General features: G+C 41.9%; 1 protein-coding gene and 1 long non-coding RNA gene across 7 annotated transcripts; one reads left to right on the top strand and one right to left on the bottom strand.

Moving 5' to 3' along the window:
* Positions 1–4,850: 4,850 nt before the first annotated feature.
* On the bottom strand, positions 4,851–9,951 carry LOC146360499 (uncharacterized). The gene is made up of 4 exons (XR_014799672.1): positions 9,731–9,951; positions 8,565–8,656; positions 7,681–7,838; positions 4,851–7,247 (listed from the first exon to the last, which is right to left on the bottom strand). It is a non-coding gene; the product is annotated as an uncharacterized LOC146360499 (long non-coding RNA).
* Positions 9,952–13,882: 3,931 nt separating this feature from the next.
* LOC146360498 (uncharacterized) lies at positions 13,883–20,101 on the top strand. 6 transcript variants are annotated; one of them, XM_084922806.1, is made up of 6 exons: positions 13,883–14,092; positions 14,386–14,465; positions 16,310–16,486; positions 16,585–16,737; positions 16,853–17,077; positions 17,566–20,101. In XM_084922806.1, exon 6 carries the CDS (start codon positions 18,048–18,050, stop codon positions 19,536–19,538), a length of 1,491 nt encoding a protein of 496 aa, XP_084778932.1. In that variant the 5' UTR covers positions 13,883–14,092; positions 14,386–14,465; positions 16,310–16,486; positions 16,585–16,737; positions 16,853–17,077; positions 17,566–18,047; the 3' UTR covers positions 19,539–20,101. The 6 variants fall into 6 exon arrangements, with proteins under 6 accessions (XP_084778932.1, XP_084778929.1, XP_084778933.1 ...); XM_084922803.1 differs by having other exon boundaries at positions 13,884–14,092; positions 16,305–16,486; XM_084922807.1 differs by lacking the exon at positions 13,883–14,092 and having other exon boundaries at positions 14,218–14,465; positions 16,305–16,486; positions 16,585–16,698.
* The last annotated feature ends 760 nt before the right edge of the window (positions 20,102–20,861 follow it).

The following is a 20,861-nucleotide window of genomic DNA, read 5'->3' as shown; positions in this document are numbered from 1 at the left end:
CGCCTAGTAGGGCTGCGCATAGCTCCAGTCTGGGTATTGTTAAATTCCGTTTAGGAGCAACACGTGAGCGAGCTAACAAGAAACTCAGTTCCACATGACCTTCAAGATCATCTGATCTCAAATATGCGACAGCACCATATGCTCGCTCCGAAGCGTCACAGAAGATATGAATGTCTCGAACCGTGGTAGAAACATTCATTTCCTTAGAAGTATAGCAACGTGGGATGGCAATTTGTGGAAGATAACAAAGTTCTTCTTCCCAGGACTTCCATGCCTCTAAGAGGTTGTATGGAAGGGAAGGGTCATCCCAATCTCTCTCCTTTCTCCATAGCTCTTGCACCAAGGTTTTGGCGCGTTGTGAATGGGAGTAAGTAGCCTAATGGGTCATACAGACGAGCAAGTACTGCATAGATACGACGCATTGTGGTGGGGTGTGAGGCTAGAGTTCTGTATTTATAGGCAAACAAGTCAGTCTCACAATTCCACAATAATCCTAATGTGCGTTCATGTGGGACAGATGGCTTGTCTTCAGTCAGGCAAAGTTCATTACTTGCCATTCTTACCTCAGATGGTAGATGGCTAATCACAACAGGATTATTGCTGGCCCACTGGCGAAGATCGAAGCCTCCTTCTGATAGATGGTTTCTTAATTTGTCTAGGAGTGTTCGAGCTAACTCTGCTGATGGAATACTCTGCAAGCAATTATCAACATAGAAACACTGCATTACTGAAGACTGCACATCTTTGTCAGATTGATATTCCTTCACGTGTTTCTGCAGTGCATAGATTGCACAACAAGGGCTGCAGGTCGTACCGAAGGGGAGTACCTGCCACTCATACACTGAAGGGGGAGCTGCTTTGCTCATGTCACGCCACAGGAATCGGAGGAGTGGTTTATCAGGAGGCAGAAGACGGACTTGGTGAAACATGCCTTTGATGTCGCCACTTATTGCCACTGAATGTTGCCTAAAACGCAACAAAACACCGAGAAGTGTTGGCCCAAGGATTGGTCCTGGCAATAGGTACTTATTGAGACACTGACCTTGAAATGTGAAAGAGCAGTCAAAGACTATGCGATCTTTATTGTTGTGACTTGTCATATGATGAGGAATATACCAGGCTTCTTTGCTATTGTGCATCTCCTCCGGGCTAAGTTTAACTACATAGCCTGCTTGCTCCAATTTCAAAATCTGATCCTTGTAAGACATGGCTTTGTCAGGATCTTTAGCTAACCGAGCCTCAGTGTTGCGGAGTCTAGACATGACTACAGTTGGAGGGACATTCAAAGGAGGAAAGTTTGCCATCCGAAGAAGAGGAGTGGCGTAGCGATTAACACCATTGATCTCAACCCTTTTTGTGGCCTGTTCAAGGAGTTCCAGTGCCAGTTGATCTTGCTTTGATCGCATCACAGATTTCTCACTGTATTCAGGTAAAGTGTCTAGTTGCCATAGCTTCTCAACATGATAACGCAGTACGTCTGCAGATGAACTGAGAGATGTGAACAAACACTGCACATGCTCTGTACTGCTCTGGGGCTGAAAATCTGTGATCGGACCTTGAAGTGTCCATCCTAATTGGGTTTTAACTCCTGCAGGAGACCCATATGGTCCCTGTCTCAATGGAGCAGTAGGCGTGATGAGGTGAGTATGATCTGAGCCTATGAGCAGGAGTGGCGCTGCTTTATTAATAATGGGTAATGGGATACCTTGAAGATGCTTGTATCTCCGTTGGAGAGATGATACAGGGTAGGTGTGGTCTGAAAGTGCTAGGTGACTTGCAGTGAAGGCATTATTAATTGTGTAGGTTTTCTCTGGGTGTGCGATGGGTGAGATTTTGAAACTTACGGAAGAACCTTGAATAGTTTCAACTTCTTGACGGACAGTTCTAAGTGATAATCTCTCTGCTTCCCCAGTTAGGTTGAGATGCTGCGCCGCTGATGGTAGAAGAATGGTACGCTGGGAGCCATCATCAAGTACTGCATATGTTTCAAGAGTTCTTTTGCCATTTCGCAGGAGCACTTTCACAACCTTTAAAAGGACACTAGGACAATCACTAGGTCTATCAAAGTACAGTGTCCTCACTACAGGATTAGATTCAGTTGTAGATCTCTTATTTACATCACATAGGATCTGTAGATGTCGTCCCATACAGGTGGCACATGCTTTCCTCAGGTCACACTTTGCGGCCTGATGAGTCCTAGCACAACGCCAACACTGTTTGTTTGCTTTTATCCAGTTTATTTTCTCATCCTTTGTCTTCTGAATGAACTCGGGACACTTACTAATGTGGTGTTCAGGTGAGCGGCAATATGCACATGTTGCCTTAGTTGTTATGATCGGTTGTGCTGCCTGTACAGGATCATCAGATGTATTTGCCCCATGTAATATTGTTGTAAGTGGAGAGGTGTACATACGGGCAGGTTGTGGCTGGTTGAAGGATGAAACAGGACTGGCCTTTCTGGGTTGACACTTGCATTCCATTTGCAACCAGGATGAGAACAAAGGCAAGGTATACGTTATTTCTCCCTGTTCCCTGTAAACGTGCCGTTTGAAGCGACTGAAATGCTCTGCAGGCAACTTCGCTAACAAGTGATCAACATGGGAGCCACAATCTAGTTCTGCACGTCCTTGTTCTCCCATAGTGCTAAGCAACCCAACTAAAGCCTGTACACGAAGAGCAAAATTATCAAGACTCTGACCATCACCTGCTCTGATAGGAGGCAGTTCCAGTATATTCTTTAGCTCTTTCAATGCCAGCTGTCTTGGTTGCCCATAACGCTCATCAAGGGCTTTGATGGCTTGAGTGTATGGGTCAGGAGCGTAGGAAAAGGCAAGAGCTAATCGTTTAGCTTGGTCTACTTTGAGGTGATCAAGAAGGACATGATATTTGAAGTGCTCTGTCTCATGAGGATCAAGAAGGTTTGTAAGGGCCATCCGTAACATCCTGTATTGCATTTCGTCTTCTCTACTAAGGTCTGGAAACGAAGGACCTTCAAGCTTATATACATGTGTTCTCGTGCTAGAGGAGTGACCCGAGCTAGCAGTAACAGGTATCAAAGGTTTCTGTTCATGTGAGGCATTGGATGTAGCTGGTTGCTGCTCTAGAGGAGGGCAATACTTGTGGTCAGATATGCAAATGAGAGGTTGAACAGGGTCTTCAGCTAAAGGAACAGCAGGTTGAACACATGAGACCTGGTGGGGATCCTGCCGTGATAAGGCCAGGAAATCAAAGGGAGTCTCATCTTCTGTAGCAAGGACTGGTCTAGGTAAACCAGTTGAAGGGATTGCAGCATCTAATATTGTTGAATTAGGTAAAGGAGGGCTGGCAGCTGTAACTAAGCCAGACTGACGGCTAATCTGTGGGGGCTGGAAGGGTGATTGACAGGTTGCTGTATCAATCACTGGGAGCTGCTCATGTTGTTGATGTGTTTGAGGACTGGCTCGTAAACTGCATACAGAAGATCTGATTCCATCAGATGAGACAGTGCGAATTGAAGATCTGGAGCTACAAGAATGGGAAGGACATGATTGAATCATAAATTGCCTGATCTCCCTCATCGTCGTCAGGAGTTCCCTCATGACCTCATCTTGGTTGGTAGGTAAAGGAGCAGGGCGGGTCTCTGGTTGACTTTCTGACTCTCCGACAGGATCCTGCAGCCCATGTGTGTCTTTGCCACTATGCTGGCATTCGATTTGACTCTCTGTCTCACATGTAGCTCTTCTACTTCCATGATACTGAACGTCATACTGCTGCAGGTGGGCAGGAGGTCGACTATCACGACTGGATCTTCTCAAACCTTCAGTCAATGGCTGCTTTGAATCCATGACGCTAACACTGCTCCGGCTCGGAGGACCATGTTATGAAGGAAAGGAAGGCTCAGGGTTGAGTAATCAGCATCATGGGCTCATCCGATTAGGATAAGAATAAGCAGTCATCTAATCATTCACAGGGTTCTCCTTTTATTCTCAAATCAATAAAGCAAAGAAGGAAGGAAAGAAAGACACAGATGGACTGCCAATGCTGAAAGAAAACAGAGAAGTTACTCATTACCTTAAACAATACATAAAATAAGAAAAACCAGAACAGAACCTCACCTCTGCTGCCGCCCCGTGTGGGAGTGAAGAAAGAGTGAGCCTAAAGTGAATGCAGTCCTTATATAATGTGTGACAGGTGAGTGCAATTAAGGACAAGCACCACACCCAATCAAAGGTGAGAGAACTAAACAAGGTGCATCTGGTGAAGTGAGTGGGTGTGCTGGGATGTGCTAAAAGGTGGGTCTCTACAACAGTGATCAAAGGTACTTATGTTCACAGCGTGTAATAATACTGACAGTCCAGGGCATTGTGGTCTGTTGAGCTAGGGTTAGGGTTAGCAATTCAGACATATGTAATCAATATTAAACGTCTCTGACGTGGGCCACTGTCCGCAGTGTTGGGAAATCCATACCAGGCTGGGACGAGTCAAGGTAGGTGAGCATCCACGAGAAGACACAGCAGATGCATCCTACTAATACTGACAGGACCAGGAGACTCCAGAAACCGAGCATCTTCACTTCAGTGCCATCCTCTCCTGTCACCCTCTCTGCCCGCAGCTCTTTGAGTATGGGGTAGATAAGGGCGCAGAGAAACCCTTATTACTAATTTGTATTATAATTCAATTTTCATGAAATATTCATATTCAGTATTGGTCCTTATATTAATAACCACGTATCCACCCAGGCTCATGGTGGGGCAGGGCTCTGTCCTGGGATGCTTGAGTACAAGGTAATGTACACCCTGACCAGGTATCCAGTCTGTCAGAATTGTTTTCAATATTTGGTTCAAAAACATGAGTGACAACAAAAATCCAACTAGGATTCTTGCATATGATGAATGAAGTCTGTCTTTGACTGTATTGTCCAGCTGATCCATCAAACCCCCAGCAGGTGAACCTTATTTATGACATAACACGGCAACAATGTAAAAAAATGAAACAGCAACAGTCTAAATGTAAAGTGCATTCTAAACTCCTCTTCAATAAATCATATGCAAAGAGTCATTCAGGACTGTAAAACGTGAACTACAGAACCCAGAGTCTTCATCATTAAATCTCTGGTTGCTTCATTTTTCTATCCTATATCAGATACTTTAAGGTTAGGTTAGGTAAACTTGCATTCTCATGGTGAGGCAAAGTGCTTTATGTGTGTGTGTGCGTGTCATGAACGGCTATAAAAGGCCTATAATTAAAGAACAAAGCGGGGTTTGAGTTCGAGTTGCGGCAGACTGTCACTACTTGTAAATGGAACGCAGCCTTCCTACGGCGGACAGCTAATAACAGGAATCGGACGCGGTCCACCCAAGTGCACAGCAACCACCATAGCAACCGCCTAGCATGACCTTAAAAACATATTCTGTCTTCATAACTATCAAACACGTGAAATGATTTGCAAAGTGTTTAAGTGTTACAGCTGCAGAGAGCTATGGCGGTATCTTTGGAAGCTGTTTACATAGCTAATAATATACGATGTAACCATGGAGACAGTCAGTCACGTGAGCTAGCGGTGCATGTTTACTACAGTGAATAAGGTGACTGCGTGCACAGCGTCCACACGCTGCAGAGGGTAAAGACATTACTTCAATATTGTTTTATATTGATATATATTTGCCTTCTGTTGACCATCACCTCAGGTTCACCATTACAGTTTCAGCATACAGATGCACACTGTCTAAATATGAACACATTCAAAACTCATGTCTCAGAAATAAGCACAGCTGTTCATGTTTGTCATTAGAGTTTTATTTGTAAGAAAATTATGAACTTCATATTGTGTATCAAATAAAAGAACATTTCACAACTCTGAGTCAACAGAAACAGGTAACAGAAATGTCTCTAATGTAGACTTGTACAGTGTAGTGTAAGCATTAAAAGATCATAAAGGAAACACTAACATTTATGTGAAACTAATTGTAATAAAAAAATGAACAGGTGGTTTATAGATGTAAAAGAAAGAATCTGAAAACAACACTTTTTTGGTCTAAGTGATCAAAGTAGAAAACAGAACTGATGTTCAAAAACAAACCGTAGCTGCACTAATATTACACATCTCCATTGTTGTGGTGAACAGACATGTTGCTTTTAAAACCACATGCAGTGTGTGACCGTGACTGTTCACTGAGACCATGAACGCCACTTCGCTGAAGCCTTCGCCTTCTTCTTCTTCTTCTAAATTGGAAGCAGAAGGAGCACGAGCTGCTTTGATCTACTGAAAGGAAAAAGCAGAACATCTGAGCTGAAACCAGTCAGCTGAAATCATTAAGACAGGAACAATCATTCAATGCAGTGTCTCAGGTGGCTTAGCCTGTTACAACTGTTGATACAAGCTAAATACGGTTAACACACAGTGTCAGGGAGCTCCAGTGTGGGAACTAGTGGCTTTAGGTTTGTAGTCATTTAACTTTCATCCATTCATTCATTTAATTCAGGAGGAAGAAATGTCAGGTTGATGCAGGCTGGTTACATGCATTTGGTCCCATGCTGTCTTTAACTAAATGACTTGGTTCATTTTATGGCTGGGCTGTATGTGGGGTTATATCATGTTATTTGGGCAGGAGTACCTGTCCTCTGTTAGACTTAGAAAGTTTCTCCATAAGTAGAGTTTCTAACTCTTATAGCACATCTGTGGCTGACAGCTTTTTGGTGGCTCTTTTTACCCCACACTGGTTGTGAGTGTGTAAATAGCCTCACTAGTTCTTTTGGGTTGCAGTTAACTTGGGAGGAAGAGGTAGGTCTGCCATGACTAGATGAATAACAATGATCTGGGATACATAAATTTCATAATGCATGCATATATCTCTATAAACCTGGCCTGAGGGCTGCCATTTTTTACATTCAGTTATTTCTTTGTTGAATCTAAATAATGAATGTGTTACAGTTAAACTGACACTGATCAGTGTAAATGGCTCATTGGGACACAGAAACCTTTAAATTAAACCCTATCACCTGATATCGAGTGTCAAACAATATCAAAGCTGTAAAAGCTGTTTACAGTCAGAATTTATAAAACTATGATTGTAAATGAATTCAAACAAGTGAGCTTTTCTCTTTGTGCTGAATATCAACACTGTGATTTCTTAGACTGTAAGCTTTACTTTAGCACAACCAGTTGTAGAAGCTGCCACTCCAAATGTCTTTTGATAACAAGAAAAAAATACCTTTTCAGTCCACGGCCTGAAGTTCTTCTCTGACATCTCTGCCATCAGCTTTGTCTGCTGGTTTGAAGACAATAAACCACAAAAAGATGATTTAGTCACTTTGTCTGCGTCATGCAGCTCGAATGTGTCGTGTAACGATGTTGAATAGCCGTCGTTATCCCTCTGCTGTGTCAGTAGGATTGTACTGTGCAGCATCTCATTGATATGTGAGGAATGCTAATGTAACACGATAACAGACGTCTGGTCTTACATCATTAAAACATAAAGGACAGGAGATATTTAGATATTTTTATATTTATATTACATTTTATAGCTGACGGATATTACTAAATAGATAGAATTTACTAAATAGCTGGATGAACATGAAAAATATGTCTATAATAACAAATGACCATGAGAGCCAGTAGAATTAATTCAACTGGACACTCAAAAGACGTCCTTAAATGCTCTTTAAGTGGCAGAACAAACGAACAAACAGTTAATTGCTTACTTGAGATGAAATCTGCTCAGCTACTTTGAAAACAGCTTCTAAGTGGTTCCTCCTTTAACAGGATGACTGCTCAGGGGTAAGGCCATCATGCAGTCCAGCAACCTTTATGGTTCTGCTTTGATTCACCAGGAACTATTAGGGAAACCTTCCAGCGCCTCCTGTGAAAGACACAGGCATAAACACACAAACATTTATTAACATGTTCCACAGTCTTCCAGTTTGATTTTCTCATCCTGTGGACAACAACGTACATGGATGCAGGTTTATTGTTAACTTTTGTAAGGTTTATTTAGTGAACATATCCAGCTGCAGCTCCACTGTGATCCTGAACTGGATAAGCACTTAAGAAAATGTGTCAATAAATGGACATACATCAACTTACTATATTTATCCAAACAGACGGGACCAATAATGCTTCACTGAGTTAGAGACTTTAACAGTCTCTTCTATGTAAGAATGTCTCGTGCTGATATACCTGCAAACTTGACAACAAAGGTTTTTCTGACTGCATGTAGCTGTCCTCTATGTCAGCTCACACATTTACATTCATGTCACACTTATTTCTGCTTTCCCATTTTATAATTATTACTTACATTTTGATTAGATACCTTGAGTTTGTAAATGATCAGATTACATAATTGGAATACAATGTATCCAATTCAGGGTTGCGGGAGGATGAAGCCTATCCCAGCTGATACAGGACAAAGACAGGCTGCCAGTTTATTGCAGGGCTAACACAATATGTGTAACAGAAAATCCACTTAAATGTTTGATATTTCTTATAATAATCATAATTATGACTATTATTTAAAGGTTTCTTTATAAATACATTTAGATTTTTTATAACCTCTAAAATATAAACCTGAGCTGTTTCAGATTCTGACCTCTGACCTCACTGCAGCTCCCTCTTGGAAGTACGTCTGCTTCTTGTCTACCCCCAGTGTTGACCGCCTGCCCTTGATATCACGTACTGTACCTGAGGAACAAAAAAGGACAAACACTTGCCTTCATTTAAGAAGTACATTCATACAGAGGTAATCTATGGAAACACACTAGTTCAACCTTTGGGAGAAATCAGTTCCTGTGAAACATTTCTGTAAATGAACATCATGTGGAGAATGAATGAAATGAGTTCTTCAGGTGACTCAGCAGTCCCACACTGACAAATGAAATCTAGTTAAACTATTAAGCATATTTGCTCTTCTGAAATCTGTGTTAAACAACAACAAACATAAATTAGTAACAAAAATACAGCTGAGTAGAGGCTTTACAAGCCACCAGCAGCCACAATGCTAAATTTTAATCTTCAAATGTTTCTGAGCCGTCTTCAACCTGCTTTTAACACATTAAAGTCCCACAGTCAATGCAGCCTGACTCAATCCTAGATGTTCAGCACACAGAGACACAGAGGTACCGTTTAAAGTTTAGTGTTAACCTGAGTCACTGATCATTTGCAGTATTACAGAGTCTGGCAGTCTTTGCATGATGTCCACGTCACTGTAAGTTTCTAGCTGACTCTCAGGTGTGACAGGTGTGCCAGCAGGAAAGAGTAATAATAACCTGCATCCTGAGGTTTGTCATGCAGGATTAAAGGAGCCAGGCTTTGTTCACACAGCTAGGATTGTATTTTACACTGACCCTGGGTCAGTATAAGTATCATACAGTTTAAACGAAGCACTGAAACTTGCACATATTTATTACAGATGCACTGAAGCTAATCGACATATTTGCTGTCAGTCTGTGGCTGCGATTAAACACTTTACTGGAAACTTTATTAACTAGTACCTTCATCAGTCATGACAGAAGCTAATATTTCTGTGCTAACATCGTTTAACCAGTAACAGCTTTCCTCCAATATAAGCTAACGTTTACACCGTAACTTTAAGCTAGCACCACAAAGACGGTAAAACACGTAATAATATCTACAAATGCATCTTAAAGCTGTTATATTAGCACTCGGTGTATTACTAAGATAACCACATTAACATTACTGACACTCGCTGACTTTTAATAGTCATTCTATAAATGCTGTCCGTTTAAATGGTCTTACCTGTACACACTGCATATCCACCGGATTCCAGCCAGAGTGGATTCTGGAGTCTTCCCACGCTCCTGTTAGTGATCCTCCATCTGGATGGATGAGAACAACCTTCTGAACAATCTAGCAGGAGATGGCCCATATCTATGGGACTGATTTGTGCTAATAACGCCCATTGTATGGACTGATAACAGCCGAAGCGGGTGAATAAAGTCACCCAGTAGCTAGCTGTGCCATTACCCAGCATACATCACTCCCTCCATAAATGCAATAAACGATAGAAAAGTATCGTTCTACCTGTTTTTCAGGTAATTGTTTACATTATATAATTTATTGTGTTCTGTATACGTCACTACAATGTGATTTGGAAAATGTCTAAATATACCGACAACAGGCACTTCCGCAGCAATCTCTTCAATCGGAGGAGCCTTCACGTCAATTTCCGACGTGAGGGGGGTACCCTGCGCGTCCATAAGCGAAGCAGAGGGAGCCTGACCATGCGTCACACGTTTGACGAGTTGGGAGTGAGAACGTGTTGAATTAATAGTGAATTTAGACAAAATTAAACATCTGCTACTCTAACAGCCATCTTTCTATACACACACATCCCTCTTTACAATTTAGTCACAACAAAAAGTTACTTTGACGAGGTTTAAGCATTAAAAGCTCGCTGGTCAGTCATCTCCATGTGTTCTGTCCTTGGTCTTTCTCCCATTGCTCATCTTCTTAGCTTGGCCTGGATTTACTGAAGGGCTCCTAAATGTGGATTCCATTTATGTAAAATCATACTAACTCTTCACCACAATTACATATTTTAACTGTAGGCAACACTAACTAACTGTCAGAGAGCCTGACAGATGCTTACGGCACATCAGTTGACCAATCTAGTATTTGCCAAAGCTTCACAATGACATGTTTTTGTTTTTTTTGGTTTGTTTGCATAAAAGTCAACCCGACACACTGTTATGTTGATCACTCTGGACGAGTGTTTGTTTAAGCACCACACATATGGCTTTCATGGTTTGCCAACCTGTTCGCCAACTCTCCGGTTGGTCTTCTGCACATGCTCCTGCTCACTCTGGTCTCCGGCTTGACTATATAAAAAGGAAAACCTCGTTAGGAAGATCATCACCACCTGTCCCTGCAGCCTCCCTGGCACCGCCCCCTTGAGCTCACTGCATCACTCCTCCCCTGCGGCTGAGCCAGGGACCACACCTCCACCACAGTTTGGATTTCTAAATAATATTTATTGGGTGTTTATAATTCATGTAACCATTATCAGTTACAATTACCATCAATCTGCATTTTGTTATTATTCAATTCAGAACTGCCCAGACCAGACACAGTGACATTCCACCAGAATCCCTTTGATCTCTGATCTTCTTTATGACATCAGCACACTAAAACCCTTAAAGAGGGGAAAGGTTCTCATTCTTGTCAGTCTTTCAAAGATAGTGGAAGAATTCACTAGGCAGTTAAACTACTCGAAACTTCAGTTTCTGACACAGTTGACCGTATTTTTAAAAAATCTTTTAGTTAGTACAGAGATTTAACATCAACTTCAATTTGAAATATGAGTCTGTCAAATCCTGTTGTGTGCAACCTGAGAGCCGAGAACGAAAAACTTAACCAGCAAATCAAAGAGCTGAAAAATGAGAATAAAACTCTCAAACAACAAAGCTCTACCATACGTGACCTTAAAGTCGAGAACGCCGACCTTAAGGAGCAAAAAAGAGAGCTCATAAATGAGAACAAAATTCTCCAAAAAAACATTGAAGTTCTCTTCAAACGAAGTGGGTTCTCTAAAAACAAGAGGAAAAGAGACCTGCAACTAGAGAATGAAAAAATTCACTTCAAAATTCAAGACCTGGAATATTGGAACCAAATTCTAACGGATTTAAACAGCTCCAAAACCAAAGAGATCCAGCAACAGAAAGAGGTGATGCAGGAAATGGAGGCAGAAATCAGAGAGCTTAAAAGGGACTTTGAAAAGGAAAAAGATGACATGCATCAGGAAATACGGGCTGTTAAAGATAAACTCCATCAGGCAAACACAGCCTTTAAAGAGTTACAAGAGAGTGGAGAAAGAAAAAGGATCATGAATGAGGACAACAAAACAACGGACAGTGAACAGCTCAGACAGACCCTGGAACTCCAATGCTTTGCACGTGAAATTGACATATCGAGGCATAACGAACTTCTTGAACAGGACCTCCAGGAGCTTTCCAAAAGGAGTGGTGATTCTCAAAAAGAACTGAAACCACACGATGAGGGTGTGAAAGGAGAATCACGGATCTTCAAAGCCACTGAGAAAGACTCCGAACATGATTTTAACGTGACCAACAGAGAAAAGGAGTTGTTGTGCCATGAATTTGAGGCACTGAAAAGAGAGCTTGAAGAGGTCAAGAAAAATCTGTGTGATGTACAGGAAGCCTTGAAAACAGAAGACATGGCGTTGCAAACCCAAGCTCAGACTCCCAAAGTTTCACAGGAAGAACATAACAATCTGATAAACAACTACGATGTCCAAGTTGACATACTCAAACAAGAAAATAAGGCCTTAGAAAATAAGGTTAGTGACCTTACCAAAAAGATGTGGAATGGACGGGAAGCGATGAGACAAATGGAAAAGAACTTTCAAGAACAAAGGAAGCTACTCGAAAATCTCCGAGGAGAATTCGAGGAAATTTAGCACAACTACGACTTTGGCCCTCCCTATTAAACCTGGTTAACACAGGTTCAATTCATTTGATTTAATTGGCCCAAAATGAGTGACTGCACCCAGACACTCAGTAGCAAAAAAATTACAGAGATTCAAGAGAGAAAACTGTTTCTGCATAGACTCCTATAGTACTGCAAGTCGTGTCATCACTTGGTGTCCTGCATAGAGTGCAGGTTTAAGGTATTTACGTATCTTTCAGAATTAGAAGCTATGCTGCGTCAGGGGTTATAACAGCTGTGCCCCCCCCCAACCGGTCGAGGCAGATGGCCGCCCCTCACTGAGCCTGGTTCTGCCGAAAGTTTCTTCCTGTTAAAAGGGAGTTTTTCTTTCCCACCGTCACCAAGTCTAAGGAGCTTGGAGAAAAGCGCCTGGACTTCTTTAACTTAAAGAAGTCCAGGCGCTTTTCTTTCCAAGCTCCTTAGACTACTATGGCCTTGATGACTGATAACCTTCACAGACACTGTCATCAAGGGTTTGCTCACAGGGGATCATCTGATTGTTGGGGGGTTTTCTCTCTTATATTGTATGGTCTTTACCTTACAATATAAACAGCCGAGAAGCGGCTATTTTTGCGATCCGGTGCTTTAGAAATACATCTTAGCTGAACTGAACTCCATAACATCTGGACTGAAATGCCTACACACAACGGTAGGCATTTCAATCAAGAGCTCTGTCCAAAACGTTCAATGACAAGCATCAGCACCAGGATTGTTTTTTAGCTCACCAACAGTTCATGTTCCATACCCAGATTTTATTGTAACTGCAACTTTGTAAGACTGGGTTGGGAGATGTTCTTGTGGTGAGCTTTTATTCACATAATTGGTTTCTTTAATAGTGAAATAAAATAAATTTGTATAACTGGAAACAACGTTCTCATGTCTGATTATCACATTGTATTCTTTAAACAATGTAACAGAATATATAATATATATAATTTACTCATAGTAATATTAATATCTAATGTGATTGAGTTTCCTCATCTCTACTTATGTGCTGATGTGTTCACTGAGGCCATTGTATGGTCCATTTTGGCTGCATTTCCATGTTTTAAACATGAAATTTGCTTATTTAAAGGGTGTCTCATGTATCTCTTATGCAGAAATATGTGTTGCCTAGCTGGACAAATGTAGCACAGGTCTACTATTATTGGCCTAATGTATTTTAACAATCATTTCAGCATCCAGATAATCTCTTTCATCATCTCTTTCGATGAATTTAGCCTGGTTGTCATGAAATAGGCATTTGAAACAATAACTACCAGTATCTTTGAATGTGTGTGATTTCACTAATCCTACACATTCTTTGCAAGACAACTGGGTGCTTTTATGTAAAGAATGATCTGAGAACACTGAGGCTAATGAAGTAACAAGAGAAACATAGTAAGTAGTCTTTCAGTTTGCATGATCAATTTTGATTATTGTTCATTTTCATTTACCATGTCAACATGTTTTAGAGCAACGTTTTCTGATTTTGAGCTCTTTTAGGTGTACGTCATCGTCCAACACGTTCTCACTCCCAACTCGTCAAACGTGTGACGCATGGTCAGGCTCCCTCTGCTTCGCTTATGGACGCGCAGGGTACCCCCCTCGCGTCGGGAATTGACGTGAAGGCTCCTCCGATTGAAGAGATTGCTGCGGAAGTGCCTGTTGTCGGTATATTTAGACATTTTCCAAATCACATTGTAGTGACGTATACAGAACACAATAAATTATATAATGTAAACAACTACCTGAAAAACAGGTAGAACGATACTTTTCTATCGTTTATTGCATTTATGGAGGGAGTGATGTATGCTGGGTAATGGCACAGCTAGCTACTGGGTGACTTTATTCACCCGCTTCGGCTGTTATCAGTCCATACAATGGGCGTTATTAGCACAAATCAGTCCCATAGATATGGGCCATCTCCTGCTAGATTGTTCAGAAGGTTGTTCTCATCCATCCAGATGGAGGATCACTAACAGGAGCGTGGGAAGACTCCAGAATCCACTCTGGCTGGAATCCGGTGGATATGCAGTGTGTACAGGTAAGACCATTTAAACGGACAGCATTTATAGAATGACTATTAAAAGTCAGCGAGTGTCAGTAATGTTAATGTGGTTATCTTAGTAATACACCGAGTGCTAATATAACAGCTTTAAGATGCATTTGTAGATATTATTACGTGTTTTACCGTCTTTGTGGTGCTAGCTTAAAGTTACGGTGTAAACGTTAGCTTATATTGGAGGAAAGCTGTTACTGGTTAAACGATGTTAGCACAGAAATATTAGCTTCTGTCATGACTGATGAAGTTACTAGTTAATAAAGTTTCCAGTAAAGTGTTTAATCGCAGCCACAGACTGACAGCAAATATCTCGATTAGCTTCAGTGCATCTGTAATAAATATGTGCAAGTTTCAGTGCTTCGTTTAAACTGTATGATACTTATACTGACCCAGGGTCAGTGTAAAATACAATCCTAGCTGTGTGAACAAAGCCTGGCTCCTTTAATCCTGCATGACAAACCTCAGGATGCAGGTTATTATTACTCTTTCCTGCTGGCACACCTGTCACACCTGAGAGTCAGCTAGAAACGTACAGTGACGTGGACATCATGCAAAGACTGCCAGACTCTGTAATACTGCAAATGATCAGTGACTCAGGTTAACACTAAAGTTTAAACGGTACCTCTGTGTCTCTGTGTGCTGAACATCTAGGATTGAGTCAGGCTGCATCAGCTGAAGCTGTTATTTGTATATATCAGTATTTTTTATTCAGGTGTGGGGAAAATACGTAAGACTGCAGTGGAGCGATGCACCAGATTAATCCCTGGCCAAAGCTATCGTACTTAAATCAGACTACTGATCCAGCCACATCAGCCTTTTGTGAGGTCTGTTTAAAGTAGACTAAAAGTGAACTGCAGGTTCCTGAGAGGTGGACTGTGAGCACAGAAACACATGTTCATACATACAGCTGCAGCAAACTTACATTAATTTTAAATAGATTTGTTACTCTGATGTCTGTCTCTGTGTTAGTCCTCTGACAGACTGGTGACCTGTCCAGGTGTGCTCTACCTATGACTACTGGGACAGGCTCTAGCCTTTTTAATAGAAATTTTCTGTTATTCTCATTTAAAGTATTTAAGTGCTTATGCATATGCTTAGTTGTGACACTGTTATAGACTGTTCAGTGAAAGTTTCTAAAACTAGATGAACTTACTTCAGCGTCAGCAGTTTGAGAAAACAACTCCCTTTACAGGTGCTGATAAGGCCAAGGGCACAAAACAGCTTAACCATTGATCCGTTAGGTTTCATAGCGAGGCACGTGAAGTGTGGTAGGATCAGTTTGTAACTTCCTCCCTCTTCCTTGGAATGCATAAAGGAGTAGGAGCACAACTTCTGCGGCAGCGCTGACATGACTGAACTGTGATGTTTGATATGTGTTGGCGCAGTAATAAATAGCTTGATCACAGCTCTTTCTGTGTTGCAGACTTTATTTAAAAAATTCCACGACACCTCCCACCCTCCCACTGTGAACCTGAATTGAATATTCAGAAGACATTTGTTTAAATAGTTCTACAAATCTGAGCTGTTGGTGTGTCCTTGGATTGTGTGGTAATACTATTTGAGCCTGCAATCTTTCTTACTGAATCTCTACTATGAGTCATGTTACCTGAGATTAATTCTATGTTTACCTGTCAGCCTGGACGAATGTGCTGTGTGAAGGAAATTAAATTAAATCAGATCTGAACTGCTTACATTTGAGGAACCTGTTCATATTTAATTGAAATATGAACCAGTGGTTTTTTTGATTGCTGATTCCAAGAGAGTCTTTGTGGAAATCCTGTTTGGCTTTTTGTTATTTTAATTCTCTTCTCTGTTTTCCAGAACAGTTCTCCACAGTCGCTGTCCACATGGGTCAGTGGGACCAAGAAGCACTCTGCTAATGTGTGGACTCTGACCAGCAACATCCAGCAAGACCCAGACAGCGTTTTCTATCTCCCAGCTGGAGGTTTTTGTTTGTGTGTGACTGGAGAGTCAGATTTTTGTTGAGCTTCACACTTGCAGAGGTAAGTCAGTTTGCAGAGATCCCTCCCACCCGGGCTTTTATGTGCTAGATTTCTTATCTGAAAGAGTAATATTTCAGTGACTGCTGCTTATACCACAGGTTAATACACGCTACTGATCCCTGATAGGAGAATCATCAATTTTGCCAACAAAGAAGCCTGGTGGATGTTTGTTTACAGTCTGATGATGGGACATCATGCTCTGCATCTTCAAAGTTTGCCTCCTCATTATTATTCATACCCAGTAATGTGAAGTATGCTTATATCTGCTATAACTGAACCAACCTGGTGCTCTTCATTTATGGAGGCTGTTGAGTCTGAATGTTGGATGTTGTGTATCTCGTGTTCTCTGGGCTTTGTTGTCCTCAGTCTTTTCGCAGGATCAGAAAACAAAACCAGGAGGCGCGTAAATGTTTCTTCTCCATGATGTTTCTTCAAATGTTTCTTCTGGATGATGATAAGACTGTGACACGGGATGCCACCTTTGGTCTTGTGATGAAGCAAAGCTCAGGAAGAAGTGTGATTAAATGGTACCCACATGTGTGCTGCTGAGAAGGATGTACAGGGGCACCTGCAGCCAAATCCAAGCTTCAGGTTAGTTGTAGTTGCAGAACGCTATAGGACTGAGACAGCTGAGGCATCAAATGTTTGATTAAACGGATGAAAAAGAGAAGTTTCTTCCCTATAATTATCACTTCTTAAAATCTGTAGCAACTTCAAGTCTGTCAGCATGCTGAGCATGCTCAGAATGTGACAATATATTTTTGTTCAATATTTAATTTCTTTCAGTTGCAATTGTTAAATGAAAAAAAATAAAAATATATATTCTTATAATTTAGCAAACTAATTTATCAAAAAAAAATATACATATATCTGTATTAGTTTTAATAAATTAATTTGACACCTGTATTGAAAATACCATATTGTATTCATACAGAATCAGTATGGTATCATTGTTTGTCTGCTCACTGATTGCTGAAACTAAGAGCTACTTTGATCTGTTAAGATCTAAAGTATCCAAAGTTGAGCTCTGATGTTTCTTCACCCCTGTGTGTGATATGTGATTTCCTACATGCTGGCAGAGCAGAGCGGCAGTTTGTGCTCACAGATGGTGACGGTGTGGAGAGACGGTGGTGTTTCCTCAGAAGAACCAGCAGAGTCACTTGCTGACTGATGTTCGTCTGCACTGCACAGAGGAAATCAACTGACCAAGGTTTGTCCAGTGACGTGTTATGAAATGTATATTTGTTTTATGCTTACAGTTATGTTTTTCTTGACAGAGGCTCTGCAGAGGTTAGACAAAGCAGAGAAAACATGTGCTTTACATTTTACTGTGATTTATTGAGATATTTGTTGCCTGATGTTCAGCAGGAATGGAGAAATAGAATCAAAGGGAGATGTTTTTGCTGTTTTTGTAATGATGTAAGTAAATCTTCAATATTATTTATTTGCTTGGTTATATTAGGAGTGTTTCTGAGTGAGGGGGAGAGGAGTCATCATCCAGGTAAAGTGACGTAGAGCTACACACAGCATAGTGGCATACGTGAACTCACAAGCATTTAGTATGTCACCACGGGCACAACAGAGATTGAGCAAAGTCTTAGAGGCCCCAAATCTAACATTCACACATGAAGGAGCAAACATGGCAGATTTAATGGGAGCAGGGGAACCCCATGACTGCGTCAGAAGAGCACAGGTTGAAGAAAAAATTAGAGAGGACCTGAAGGCAGAACCTATACCTGGAGCTGAGGACTGGTTCACTGATGGATGTTGCCACAGAGACGAAGAAGGACTGAAAGCAGGATATGCGGTAGTCTGCAGAGTAGGAGAGGAGTATCAGGTCAAAGAAGCAGGAAGAATTGGGGGACAGCAGTCGGCACAGAGAGCTGAAGTGATAGCCCTAGCTCGAGCCTTGAGATTAGCTAAGAATAGGAGAGTGAACATCTACACTGACTCAGCGTATGCATTCGGAGCAGCTCATGTGGAGCTGGCTCAATGGAAAAGAGCAGGATTCAGAACAGCAACCAATGCACCTATCTGCCACAAAAGTGAAATGGAGGAACTGGAAAAGGCCTTGGCTGACCCAGATGAAGTGAGTATCATAAAATGCAAAGCGCACTCACAAGGAACCAGCATGGTGGCAAAAGGAAACCAGAAAGCAGATGAAGCCGCAAAAGAGGCGGCAGACTACAAAGGACGGAAACAAATGATACAGGTAACTGCAGAAGAGGAAGTATCCACTAACATGACGGAGGAAGTCAAACAGGCTCAGGAGGAGGCATCCCCAGAGGAAAAGGGGGTGTGGAAAAACAAAGGAGCCTGGCAGGATGGACACTTGTGGAGGGGGCCAGACGGGCGCCCCGTGTTGACAGCCAAAATGGCAAAACAGAAGGTGGAGGAGGCCCACGGACTTGCCCACGTGGGGGTAGCACAGATGGAGAGAAACTTGTGTCATTGGTGGCATCCTGAGTTGAAAGAAATGATAAGGGAAAAGGCCAGGATGTGTTTAATCTGTGGCGCACACAATCCCAAGCCAGCGGTCAAACCGGAAGTGGGCGTCACACCGTACGAGCTGCAAACTGGGAGACAGTTTCCGGCCCCTTGGACGGTGGGCTCGGTGGGACAGGACACCAGAGGGAACAGGTCTCACGCAGACTATTGGAACGAGTTAAAGGCGCTGGTGTCCAGTTTCACCAAACAGGTGGCTTGTGAAAAGCCCACAGGAGGAGGAGAGGTCCCGGACGCAAAGGCAGTGTGGCTGAAGGTCATCAAACGCAAGTGGAAGGAACCCCGTTGGACTGGTCCATACGAGGTGTCGGCTCGGACAGCTACAGCGGTTCAACTGAGAGGGAAAGGCGACGCCTGGTATCACTGGACGCACGAGGACTTGGTGGGGAGAAATCAATCTCCACCCAACACAGGTGAAACTCAGAGGCAGAATAAACCCTCACACCTGTGCAACGGGCCAACCAGTGGTCTACCCGGGAGGTCGAAGAAAGAAGAGCAGCCTAGGAGGAAGTCGCCGCGCCAGCGAAAGGGAGCGGCACCAAACTGAGCATCTAAAAAGGGCTTTGAACTTTTTGCTACAACATAACTTACACACAACACCATGCCATCACAACAATCAGATACTCGTGACGAGAAAAGAGTTCAAAAGGCTATCACAATGTTCAATAATACCATAGGTTTAATGTCGATGATGTTTTTAATCACAGCTATATGTTTTTTGGTTTATTTTTTGCAGGCCGACAAGGGAAAACTGTCTGAGCACGGAGGTCAGGCCGGCCCGGCGCTGTTTGATACGCCACTTACACCACTCGTGATCCTTAGTGACTTCAGGCCGTGGGCGAGAACGAAGCGCGAGGTCTCTGGTAAAAAGGATGAGTGTCTCAGCACATACGGTAGAGTAGAATTAGATTATGTTAATTCAGTGAATATACTGCGCTGCTTCCTTTTATTGCGTCACACATTGCTTTAAGTTTTTCAGTGTCCAGTTATTTTTTACTGCTGTTTGAATTCTCTGTATGTTTGACCCTGTAGACTGTTTGATGGACTGCTTGTCTTCCTGTTTGTTACCGCCGCCTGTTTTTTAATAAAGATTTGGATTTCTGACTTCAACACAGCCTCTGCGTGTCCTCCCTTTGTGTCCTCTTCCTCTGTGAATGTGTTGCATGTGTCACAGATTCATTTTATTAACAGCTTTCCCACAGTGAGTTGCATCAGCATTCATTCACAGCACATTTCAGAAGGATTCAGATTAATACAGTGATCTTACAGTCAGAATGATCCTGACAGAGTGCCACTGTAAATCATCTTTCATCAGGTAAATTTTAAAGTTCAGTATTTCAAAGCAGGAGTTATGAAGAATCATATTGGCATTAGGACTAATAATATGTACTTACAAAGTCAAAGTTTTTTAGTTATGCTAGAATATTGGAAGACAATCAACTTTTAGTGTTTTCCGCATATTAATTATTCTGAAATAGAGACGGTGACCCTAACTGTACAGAAGCACTAAACAACTGACAATCTAACAGACATCATTGGCCTGAGCCGTCATGCACAGTGAGTCTGATCCTTTGCTGTGAGAGTCTGACAAGCATGTTTCTGGTCAGTTTGGAAGAAATAATATCACAATGTTGATCTTTCTTTCCAATATTCCTTCTCTTTTACAACATAAACTGATTGTTATGAAGGAAAGGAAGGCTCAGGGTTGAGTAATCAGCATCATGGGCTCATCCGATTAGGATAAGAATAAGCAGTCATCTAATCATTCACAGGGTTCTCCTTTTATTCTCAAATCAATAAAGCAAAGAAGGAAGGAAAGAAAGACACACATGGACTGCCAATGCTGAAAGAAAACAGAGAAGTTACTCAT

Source organism: Perissodus microlepis, unplaced genomic scaffold (assembly GCF_051167445.1).
Source record: "Perissodus microlepis isolate ML-2025 ecotype Zambia unplaced genomic scaffold, ASM5116744v1 scaffold_45, whole genome shotgun sequence".
Lineage (NCBI taxonomy): Eukaryota > Metazoa > Chordata > Actinopteri > Cichliformes > Cichlidae > Perissodus > Perissodus microlepis.
This window is presented reverse-complemented; position numbering and strand designations above follow the sequence as displayed.

Bases quoted from the DNA above. Each gene is read 5' to 3' on its own strand.
- LOC146360498 (XM_084922806.1), top strand. From the start codon at position 18,048: ATGTCACCACGGGCACAACAGAGATTGAGCAAAGTCTTAGAGGCCCCA.